The sequence below is a fragment of the Pecten maximus genome, chromosome 7 (genome assembly GCF_902652985.1).
Source record: "Pecten maximus chromosome 7, xPecMax1.1, whole genome shotgun sequence".
In the NCBI taxonomy this organism is placed as follows: domain Eukaryota; kingdom Metazoa; phylum Mollusca; class Bivalvia; order Pectinida; family Pectinidae; genus Pecten; species Pecten maximus.
In genome coordinates, this window is record NC_047021.1 from 39,587,195 (window position 1) to 39,599,836 (window position 12,642).

The 12,642-nt window shown below is 34.8% G+C and overlaps 1 protein-coding gene across 6 annotated transcripts in view; it reads left to right on the plus strand.

The window, feature by feature from the left end:
- The window catches only part of LOC117330815 (IQ motif and SEC7 domain-containing protein 2-like), a 76,380-nt gene extending 68,670 nt beyond the window's left edge, over positions 1-7,710 (plus strand). For 5 of the 6 annotated variants that reach the window (XM_033889317.1, XM_033889318.1, XM_033889322.1 and 2 more), the window contains 5 exons: positions 99-198; positions 643-764; positions 1,083-1,299; positions 6,771-6,820; positions 7,221-7,710. In XM_033889317.1, coding sequence (XP_033745208.1) covers positions 99-198; positions 643-764; positions 1,083-1,299; positions 6,771-6,820; positions 7,221-7,427 — 696 coding nt within the window. In that variant the 3' untranslated portion in view covers positions 7,428-7,710. The remainder of the gene's footprint in view (positions 1-98; positions 199-642; positions 765-1,082; positions 1,300-6,770; positions 6,821-7,220) is intronic. The other variant, XM_033889323.1, reaches the window with a different exon arrangement.
- Positions 7,711-12,642: the final 4,932 nt, after the last annotated feature.

Consider the following 12,642-nt stretch of genomic DNA (forward strand, 5'->3'; position numbering starts at 1 on the left):
TTTCCACGTAACAAAAATCTTGAGTAAAAAAAATATTTGTTGTGATATTCAAGTTAACAAAAATTTTCGTTAAAAATAATATTGGTTGTGTTTTTCAGGTAACAAAAATCTTCAGTAAAAAGAAGACTGGTATAACTTATGCCTTTAAACAATCCTTTCCTCTGTGTGGTATGCAAGTATTCCTGTTTGAAACAGCACGTAAGTATACTAAATACAATCCACAGGTCCAAGGGACCTCTTGATTTATGTGTTAAGTACAGATTATGAATACATTAAAATAATTTTTTTTTTTTTTTTTTTATCACTTATACAACTTAATTGCCTTTGGAACCTGATTGATTATAAATTCAATATGACTCCCACAGATCGTTAATAAAACCTAGCATCGTGATAAGTGTATTTTGCAAGCACCTTTTATTTACTAGTTTCTACAAGAGTGACTGCCCTTTTATGATCTTCTGACGTTATGGCAGGCTCGATACATCCATCCTGAAACTTGTAACAGCTGTGGAGATGTTAGATGTATTTTCCTATTCACAACAGAATATGCATTGACTTTAATTTAACATAAAGCATCATATTACCCGACTTATTCTGTCAAAGATTCACTATTTTATAATGACCAGCTATTTTGTTTTACAGATTATCAGTATGGCGTGCGATTGAACAACAGCCTTGATGGAAAAGTTCTCATGACATTCAATGCAAGAAATGACCACGATCGGCAAAAGTTTGTGGAAGACCTCAAGGAAGCCATCTTAGAGGTGATATATCAGAATTGGTTGGATTTTTGGTCACGGCCATTTGCATTTTCCAAGTGTAAAACAAAATGTGTTAGGATAAGGGGGCAAGAGTTCAATACAATGCTAATAAATCTACCTGCGTGTCTACATAATTGGCTCCTTTCCCTAATTGATTTTATACTGATGCTTTATTCCCCAAATTGACAGAATGATAGTATACTCTTGAAAATTTGGATCCTAATTGGTCGTTCGTCTCCCCCAAAATAAGGCCAAGCGTAAAAAAATGTATGTTTACTATCAAATTTATTTTGGAAATAACAAAGATCTTTATATTGACAGTCTAATGGAATGGAGCAGTACAGAATCGAAGAAGAGCTACAGCGTCACAGTGCCAAAAATAACACGATCGATCGTCACTATGCCAACGACGACTCCCGGGTACTAATGTACGAACTCTCGAAGCCATCTGACCCCACCTTAAATAGATTGTCTGCCCCTGAATGTGGTGGCTTGAAGAAGCTTCCCTTGTCCAACTCTCTCACTGATCTTTGCGAAGGTACGCATGCGCATGTACTGGGTTTTGGTTATGTTAACTGCAAACTCCAAATTAATTTTTAAAAATCAATAACATCTGTTTACTTACATTGATCTAATAAGCTTGTGCCAAAACAACAATTAATTTTAAAATTCTGACGCTATTTAATCGCTTCATTTTATATCAATTAATCCTCATTTACTTGATCTAATAAGCTTGTGTTGAAACAACAATTAATTTTAAATTTCTGAATGCTACTTAATCGCTTCATTTTTCATTGATTAATCCTTATTTACCTGCTTGATGCAAGTATCTTTATTTTATTACTGATTTCTGAATCATATTAAAAGATTTATATAAAATTTGTACCTTATAAAATAGATATGCCTAGCATTCAATGTGTAAAAAAGTATTGCCGTAGTTCCCTTACTGCATATACTGAATTAATTAGTTTTTTGCTGAAATCCTGCTCCTGATGTGAGTTTGTAAGCAAATCCTCGGCTATTTCTGAAGTAAGTTTTGTAAAAAATAAAGACAGAATGTTATATCTTTTTTTCATACCATGTTAATAGTTACATGTAGATGTCTCTTCGTCTGTTCAGAAACATACACATTTTAAACTTATCACTGATATTTTGTTGAGGTTTCGTGTGTGAATGTTACCAGGTAAATTTACCCAAAAGGATATAAAGTAAATTCCCTTGTAGCTTAATTCTGGGTAATTTTTCCCCCATGTCATCGTACAACATGTTTCAAAAGTTATATATTTTTTAAATCATCTTAACTTGCCACTGTTTTTTTCCCTAGATGTCTTGTTGACGCTGGGACTTTGGGATAAAAGAAATATTACTGTGCAAAAGATTAAATGTAACGTTTTATATTACATGGATTGCACAGGGCAGAATATTATATATACGTGTACATATAATTTCATTGTTCATGGAGTTTGCAAAAATGATTTGCTTCTTTTATTTCTATTTCATTTTCCCCGAATCTTTTGAGTTGGATTTTAAATTCTGCTGTTGTGGCCTCTCATTGTGTAAATTGTTAGGTTTAGCAAAGAAAGTAACTATTTTTATCTTTTTCTTTTGTTACTCTTCTTGGCTCACAGGCTGAAAGTCAACTGAGCCAGTTTATGTTGTGAAGCAAAGTCTGTTTTCTGTCGTCAAATAAAAATAATACTTCTCTAGAATCGCTAAAAGAAAAATAACCAAGTTCACTTAATGCTTTTCTAATTACCTGTTTGTTCTATACATTAAAAAATACTGATATAATATAGCAAACACAAATGTTATACTTGTGATGCTGACTTGTATACTGTAACCGTGATTGTCTTAGGTCAGACCTTAGGCTACCTATAAACAAGACTCCACTGCCTGTATTCAAGTCAGTCTGTATTGGAATAGATCAATGTATTGAGGAGCATTCTTCATCCTTTGAGGGGTCGATAGTCATAAGCATTGAAGCAGTAAATAGGATATGTTGTCATGGATACAGTGTGAAAATTAGGTTTCCTAATTAATACACATAGATTTTCAAGATCAGCACCCACCAAACATGATTACATTACAATCAAGTTATCCTGAAGCAATTCTGATTTCTTTAAAGAAAAAAAAATATTAATGTATAAAGAGTCCTAAACCTTTTTACATTTCAAAGATGAATAGACATTATACGGTGTTTGTTTAATTTAGATCCCGATGATAAATATTCATTCTTTTGTACGTAAAAGGGCAGGGTTGGTCCCAACCAGGCTGTTTATCAATACTCTTTCAGTGTTATATCTCAATTAGAAGGGAGTGTCCTCGTTGAGGATTCAGCGGGAGTGGTTTGTCTTACAAATGGGATGTTGGTGCCCCATATGGGCAGGTGTAGTCACCGACAGTGGGTCAAGGGAAGTAACTCTTGTATGAATGAAGCATTATCCAGATTCCAAATATAATCTGGTGAGCGATAAAAGCCCCATGGGTGTCTTGATTCATATTTTGGGTTCTTGTTTAGTGGTAGAGACAATAAACTCACATTTTACATATTTTTCTGGTAATGATTTTGCAAGGCTGAAGTTGCATCTTGCATATTTGCATTAAGTGTATTGTGAATGTGTCTATATATACCATCAGCTTTTGGTATTGTCTTTTTTATTTCATTGTTTAGAAATATACACTACCTATTAACCATATCAGTCTTTTCTCTCCGGAATGTTGGTCATTATCTTTTTCATTCTGATTTTTCTCCTGAATGTCCGTTATATCACTTCTGTTTTTTCTGTTGTGATATATAAATATTGTAAACCGCCCGTAGTCATTTTTAAAAAACTTCACGGTCAAACCTAAATATCAGGGATTCAAAGAAAACATTTTCGTAACTGTTGACATGTTTAAGAACATGTTTTCTGCTGATCATATCTTGAGTGATGAAATAAGATACAGTTTTGATCTTACTGGAGATAGAGACTTATCTCTTTTAATTAACAAAAGAACCAAACATCAAAAGCATGATAACGAGCCATTAACAATGTTTCAAGACAAGCCAGTTCCTTAGCCATGATTAATGGATAATAGGATATTTCTGATGAAAAATTTGAATCCCTGCTGTTCTGACGATTTTCCTTCATTATTCTGAATATGGATGCCATAGTCGTACATAACCACGTAGACAATACTCATATATAAATGTATTAATTACATATTGTTATGGTAACAATGTATTAATTTCATGTTGTTATGGTAACAATGTATTAATTACATATTGTTATGGTGACAATGTTAGATTTTATTTATCACTACAATACATTATACATTGTATTGTATCAATAACAGTTGTTGCAGTCAAGATTATACTGTGGTAATGTTGTATCATACAGATAACGGTAATTATAGTGTTTATTGTAATCAACGTTACAATTACCAGGTAGATGTTTATAGATAAACTCATATATTGATAGTATGGATTGTAATCTAGAAGTAAATTAAATATTGTATTATGTTGATTACAAAGTTTTAACAATGATGTTATATATTAATAGAATTTATACATCTTTGCATTGCTGATGTTACATTAAATTATAACTGTAGACAAACCTGTCTGATCCGACCCCTTCTTACTAGACAAACCTGTCTGATCCGACCCCTTCTTTCAACAGACAAACCTGTCTGATCCGACCACTTCTTACTACAGACAAACATGTCTGATCCGACCCCTTCTTACAACCGACAAACCTGTCTGATCCGACCCCTTCTTACTACAGACAAACCTGTCTGATCTGACCCCTTCATACTACAGACAAACCTATCTGATCTGACCCCTTCTTACTACAGACAAACCTGTCTTATCCGACTCCTTCTTACAACAGACAAACCTGTCTGATCTGACCCCTTCTTACAACAGACAAACCTGTCTGATGTGACCCCTTCTTACTACAGACAAACCTGTCTTATCCGACCCCTTCTTACTACAGAAAAACCTCTCTGATCTGACCCCTTCTTACTACAGACAAACCTGTCTGATCCGACCCCTTCTTACAACAGACAAACCTGTCTGATCCGACCCCTCCTTACTACAGACAAACTTGTCTGATGTGACCCCTTCTTACAACAGACAAACCTCTCTGATGTGACCCCTTCTTACAACAGACAAACTTGTCTGATACGACCCCTTCTTACTACAGACAAACCTGACTGATCCGACCCCTTCTTACAACAGACAAACCTGTCTGATGTGACCCCTTCTTACTACAGACAAACCTCTCTGATCTGACCACTTCTTACAACAGACAAACCTCTCTGATCCGACCCCTTCTTACTACAGACAAACCTCTCTGATCCGACCCCTTCTTACTACAGACAAACTTGTCTTATTCGACCCCTTCATACTACAGACAAACTTGTCTGATTTGACCCCTTTTTACTACAGACAAACCTCTCTAATCTGACCCCTTCATACTACAGACGAACCTCTCTGATCCGACCCCTTCTTACAACAGACAAACCTGTCTGATCCGACCCCTTCTTACTACAGACGAACCTGTCTGATCTGACCCCTTCTTACAACAGACAAACCTCTCTGATCCGACCCCTTCTTACTACAGACAAACCTGTCTGATCCGACCCCTTCTTACTACAGACAAACCTGTCTGATGTAACCCCTTCTTACAACAGACAAACCTCTCTGATCCGACCCCTTCTTACAACAGACAAACATGTCTGATCCGACCCCTTCTTACAACCGACAAACCTGTCTGATCCGACCCCTTCTTACTACAGACAAACCTGTCTGATCTGACCCCTTCATACTACAGACAAACCTATCTGATCTGACCCCTTCTTACTACAAACAAACCTGTCTTATCCGACTCCTTCTTACAACAGACAAACCTGTCTGATCTGACCCCTTCTTACAACAGACAAACCTGTCTGATGTGACCCCTTCTTACTACAGACAAACCTGTCTTATCCGACCCCTTCTTACTACAGAAAAACCTCTCTGATCTGACCCCTTCTTACAACAGTCAAACCTCTCTGATATGACCCCTTCTTACTACAGACAAACCTGTCTGATCCGACCCCTTCTTACTACAGACAAACCTGTCTGATCCGACCCCTTCTTACTACAGACAAACCTGTCAGACAAATCGTTCAACCAATCCCTTCTTTCTTCAAAGAATGCTATCTGATCTGACCCTTTTTATTACGGAGGTACCTTTCTCATCTGACCCCATATATTATTTTAGGATTCAGATCTGTCCTTTAAGTCATGATGAGGGTTAGAATTTATAGATTTTACCCATTGATTTATCACAATCTATGGGGAAATGTTCTTTATTTCACTACACATGCTAGTGAAATACTTATCAGAAGTTATGATTATACTTGAACCATTACAAGATTTAAGGTATTGTATGATAGATACTTGAATCATTTCAAGATTTAAGAGTTTTGTATGATTCCTGAATCCTTTCAAGATTTAAGGTGTTATATGATTCTTGAATCCTTTAGAGATTTAAGTTATTGTACGATATCTGAATCATTTTAAGATTTAAGTTATTGTACGATACCTGAATCCTTTTGAGATTTAAGTTGTTGTAAAATACCTGAATCCTTTTGAGATTTAAGGTATTATAAGATACCTGAATCCTTTAGAGATTTAAGTTATTGTACAATACCTGAATCATTTTAAGATTTAAGTTATTGTACAATACCTGAATCATTTTAAGATTTAAGTTATTGTACAATACCTGAATCATTTTAAGATTTAAGTTATTGTACGATACCTGAATCATTTTAAGATTTAAGTTATTGTACGATACCTGAATCCTTTTGAGATTTAAGGTATTATGAGATACCTGAATCCTTTTGAGATTTAAGGTATTATGAGATACCTGAATCATTTTGAGATTTAAGGTATTTTATGATACCTGAATCCTTTTGAGATTTAAGGTATTGTAATGGTTTTCCGTCCTTCAATATGTTGACCTTGACCTATTGATATTGTAGCTCCAGGGATGAGAAGAGGTAGCAGTGGAGGTTCGCTGGACAGTGGTGTGGTATGTACATACATGTTACAAAACTGTGTATTCCTTAGGATTTCAAGATAACTGATGCAGAGAAAATATACTGGTATATGGGTGGATTTTATTAGCCAAAATTTTGATATTTTGAATATATGTGAAATGAAATTGGGAAATTTCAAAATCACAGTATTTCTCCAATAATTTCAATAATCATTAAAATGAAAAATAAATAAATAAGTAAAAGACAATTCTTTTTAATTTAATATATCTTTGGTTTGTATTTTGATTATTAGTTTGACATTCATTGTGGGCATTGTCATGAATACTTAGTCTTTTGTGACCAAATTAACATGTAAGAAAGAAAAAAAGCCATAATATGTCAACATATTTATTATTCTTAAGAAATATAATAGAGTCCAAACTTTACTTCAAGGCATCAGGAAGCTCCGGAGGTGTCAACAGCAGTGGAGAATCGTTAGGGGCCCAACATTCGCAAGTCCAGCATCCTCAGCGCTCACCAGTCTCCCGGGCACCTTATTTGTCATCACAGGAACACCGCGGGGTTCGACCACGACATCCGAAAACCTCAGCCGCATATCTACATGGTCACGGAGCAGTTCCAGAAGGTACGGAGGTATGAGGGGCCTTCCCTTCTCCCCCGACTAAATAAGATGTATGATATCGGCCTGATTATGCTGTTAAACTCCATGGAGTCGAGGTACTGGAAGGCCCGACTGCTTCATTCCTATAGATATGAGCGAGACAAGCCATGGATAGAGTTCGGACAAAAAAAAAAAACTGTCAAGGTTGAACGTTGTCATCTAGCAATGCTGAAGATGAAGTGGATTCTTCAAACACCTTTGTTTTGTTCCCTCAGAAATGAAAGTAGGTAGTTAGAAAAAAATATATTGCTTAGGTGATTTTAATAACGGATGAAACCGAAGTAGGGTGTTGATGATTGTTGGAAAATTAATGAATACCTGGTTGATACTGGGTAGATATTCAAATTTAACAGCCAGAAGGGGGCTCTGTATTAGGTATACTTGCATGTGAGGGGGATTATCATATATGAGAAATGTAGATATATTGTTGGAGAATTAAGATTTTTAAAACCTGTGATTGTAAGTTTGATATAACTGACGTATTGGAATAAAAATGTATGTAGATACTCCAGATGTTTGATCAAATTATTATATAAAACTACGACATTTTTTGATAAAATACTATTATGGCATCAAAGTTAATGATTTTGGATCCAATAATTGTCAATGGAGAAAAATATAGGTGCCTGCATAGCGATCACAGTGCTGAAAACTCAATAGCCAAACTCATGGTGGAATTCACAGTTGAGAAATTATTTCCCTGAAAAAATACAACATTATCTTTTAAGGATTTAGTTGGGCTATAGCAGTCTGAGAGATTATATGTATTGTATTCAGAGCAGTAGAATCAAACTTTAAAATTAACTTCTTTTTTTTTTTGAAAGATCAATTCATATAGTTGGAGATGTATTTTGTTATTTCAACAAAGTTCTTGTTATTTTAAACTCAATCCTTAAAAACTAATAAATGATATTATGGAGAATTTGATCCAAATCAAGACTGCAGAATCTGATAAAGAAAGAGAAAGAGGGAATTATACAAAGAATGTATTTAATGAGGCGATCTGGCAAGGCAGAGTAAACTCCAGAAAAAGTCTACTCATACAGAATTGATTGGCAGATTTTGTTTTGAATAGATTTATAGGAATATATACATTATACAATAATTAATAAATTAATTGTTGAAGTTTAAGCATATTCTCAGCTTGTCAAATTTAAAACTGTTCTGTTAAATTCTGTAACAGATAATGTAAAATCCAGATGATTCAGGCCCATAGGGCCTCTTGTTTGAAATCATGTAGCAATATTGTTACGAGAATTATTTGATCTGTTGATGCATCTACAAAGCAGTGTAGTTGGTACGTAGTATATATAGTTTGATACAAATGTGATGAAGTCTGAAGCACCCAATACTGTAGCCCAAGTTTCCTCTGGCCCTGACACCATGTCTGGTGTAGGGGCCCTACACCAGACATGGTGTCGGGGCCAGAGGAAACTTGGGCTACCAATACCGATGGTACCTGTTTCTCAGCAAATTTATAGCTCGGCCATACTGTCCGTGGTCACCATGTTAAACACATGTGTGACCTCACCTGTGTGCTGTGTGTGATCACGAAGTAAAACACATGTATGTCTCACCTCACCTGTGTTTTACCTGGTCTGTGTGTGGTCTTGAATAAAAGTGTCTGTATATGCTGTTGTGTGAACCTGTTTGGTATTAAAATCACAGGTGTTTGCATCAAATGCCCTATCTCGATTTTATAAAATCTTAAGACCCAAGAAAGTCTTTTTATAGAGCTACAGTACTAGTACAGTTGTAATATTGCCTGGCTGGGACTTGAGCAAGACAACTCGTAGTGCTATATTGCCTGGTAGTTGGAACAAGACTTCTACTATAGTGCTAAATTGTACATATATCAACATTCGTTCCTGGTTTGTGTGGCAAGTTAAAAATACAAAATATTACCTGTATCATTGCTGAACTCGTTAGAAATAGAATCTTCTACACTTCCCTAAAATAGATGTAAGCATGCTTGTCACTGCACACTAGACAACAACAGTATAAGCGTATATTTTCCACTTTTCAAGAAATGCAATGTTCTCCACAAATTAATGTTGTAATTCAGACATTTCTTTAGCAACTGAGCTCTGATCAAACCTCAGATTATTTCAAAGCAGAAATTTTGATTACACCTGTCCAGGAAATGTCTGAAATTACCAACATCCAGTCAAATATATCTGAATGTCTGAAAATGTTTTAAAAATCGGGTTTCTCTATGAAATGTTTCATTGTGTAGTGGTTTTGTAAACATACAATGTTTAAATGTGTTAACTTATGCAAATTTGTTATTGTATGAAGTTGCTGTTACATGGCAGGGTACATTGTAAGTTGCTGTGTTCATCGTTAAATTAAATGTCGCAAAATAACTTACTGGGTGAAAATTTCACACAAGTTGATAGTCGATAGTACCTGCCAATATGTAACAGACTTAAAACAATGAAAATTTAGTCTCATAAAATGAGACAATTATTATATAAAGGAGGTGTACAAAAATGCTGTAAACTAATTTGTGAAATAAATTATTCTGTACATAGATATTAATTGTTTATAGAAAATATTTAAAATAAGAAATAAAGGGAGGAAACTCTTGTAACCAAGGAAAACAGTTCATCTTAATAGGACTAGGTATATGATACATGTACAAATCATTAATGTGTGCAAGAAGATTTCTTACAAAGAATTCAAAGCTGTGCTTTACAATATCCTAAAGCTTTACAGAAAAAATCAGCCCATTGTATATACTCTGTCTAACGTGGACTCTACCGTCAAGATTTGTATAAACTGACCGAAGTTTAGGTCGTTAAACCAGAAGGCACTGTACAATATGGAATCCTTTCCAAACCGAATATAGAGTATATAAGGGTGACTGGTTGAAACAATAGTTCACTAGTGTCAGCTGTACAATAGAAGACACTGTACAATATGGAAACCTTTCCAAACCGACTATAGAGTATATAAGGGTGACTGGTTGAAACAATTTACTAGTGTCAGCTGTACAATAGATTGAATCAGGATTGACTATTATACATTATATTGATACTGTGGTATAGAAATTGTCCACTCTGGTTTCTGTATGTATGCTGAGTATTAAGTCCTGCAACAATCTTGTCAGATTTATTTGTAGAACCATAAAATGGGCTTTGAACTTTCCTGTATAGCTTTATGGAATTTGACCCCTGTAAAAGGTCATGATTGTAGAATCTATGATATACAGGAATTGAAACGTTATCGATTTCCTGTCAAATAAATTTGTTGAGCATGCGGTGTGGGTGTATGTGTGGAGAACTGAAAGTGAGGAGAGAAACATTGTGTGTTCTTGGAAAGACTACCTTACAAAGAGGAAACAATTTATCTTTGGGCTTGTGCAACCATAATTATACCCAGTAAATAGGAAAATTGTAAATTAATAAAATATATGTACATTGTATCAATTCATTTTAACTTGAAGAGACATTGAAATGTGTTTGTGTGAATATAAGACCAAACTTTATGAGCAATAGCATTGCTTTTCTCACCTTATATAACAGTATCGTATATTGTTTCTTGGTGAGCTTTATACGACAAAGGAAATGAATTTATGGTAACTTAAAAAAAATAAACAAGAAACAAATCCTTACTGTTTTTGTTGTTGTTGTTTTTGTTGTCGTTGGTCCTTAATCAATTGTTGAAACCTGTCAAACTTGAAAAATTGAATTGCAATCAGTCAAGTGCATAATATTCAGATGTGCAGATAATCTTGTTAACTTGTGAATTCACTGTTCATGTTTTTTGAAATTTAAGTTAGTAATTTAAATTTTATCTTGCAAAACCAAAAATCTTAGTAGAAATTAAGTTTAATATGTTATCGTATGTTAACATCAAATTATGTCACTTTAGATAAACGTTTGTATTAGATGTCAAGGTCAACATCAGATATAGTCAGTCCCTGTAAGGTATATCCATGTTAAAAACCTTTAAACGGATATTACATTTCAATCATATTTCCGTGTTTCACATAAGACTGGTCAATGATCAAAACATATATATAGTTCCAGTTTACACCTGAGATGAAGATCTCCTCTTGGATAACACAGGTACGCTTGGATTAAACCACCTTGGAAACCACAGTAACAAGCATGCTGGGTATTGCTAATACATGTCCAGTACCGACCCCTGCTATTAATAGTAATAGCGGTCTTGACCTTGACCCAAAAACCAGAAATTCAAACTTGATCTGTAGCTACTCATATTGAAGTTACATACCAACCCTGCTATAAATAGTAATAGTCTTGACCTTGACCCAAAAACCAGAAATTCAAACTTGATCTGTAGCTACTCATATTGAAGTTACATACCAACCCTGCTATAAATAGTAATAGTAGTCTTGACCTTGACCCAAAAACCAGAAATTCAAACTTGATCTGTAGGTACTCATATTGAAGTTACATACCAACTTTTACCAACATACCTTGTAGCATGGCTGAGAAAGAAAGTGAAGAAAACTGAGTGGGCAGACAGACGGATGGGGAGGAAACCTATAGTCCGGAAGGGAACTAATAAACAAAGGTACATGTACCTTAACTGATTTTTTATGGCAAACATGTTGATACAAAGCCCATCTAGTAGGATCATCTAGTTAATACCCTCACACTGGTTCTTGATACAACATTAAGGGTTCAACTAATCAGACCTCCATTTCATCAACAACAAGGTACCTTAATAACCTGTGTGGTTTTATACGACATCCAATGCTAGTCTTCCTGCCACACAATGTTTGAAGAAAATGTGTTGCCTAAAAGGAGACTTTATTGGCAAAATGGGCTTGACCAATCAGAGGTCTCAATTTTGTTACCATAGCAACAATCTAAAAGTAAAATGTAAAAGGACATAGAGGACCTTGTTATACCAATCATACATGCCAACTGTTGTTGAAATTGATCCAGTAGTTCCATTGCAGTTTCTGTTTACCCCATTTCACCTAGTTTTATGGAAATTACAGATTTTATGGGCAAAATAGTTTTGACCAATGATGTCGGTTAATATTCAAAAATAAGGATGGAATACCAACTTGTACATACTTATTTAAACGAAACTTTAATTATATCCTAATATTTAAAAGGATACAATATCGTGTGTTCTAAGGGTAGGCGCTCTTTACTTCATCGACGACAACCACCATTTGATCGGATTCCATATAATTCCACGGATTTATAC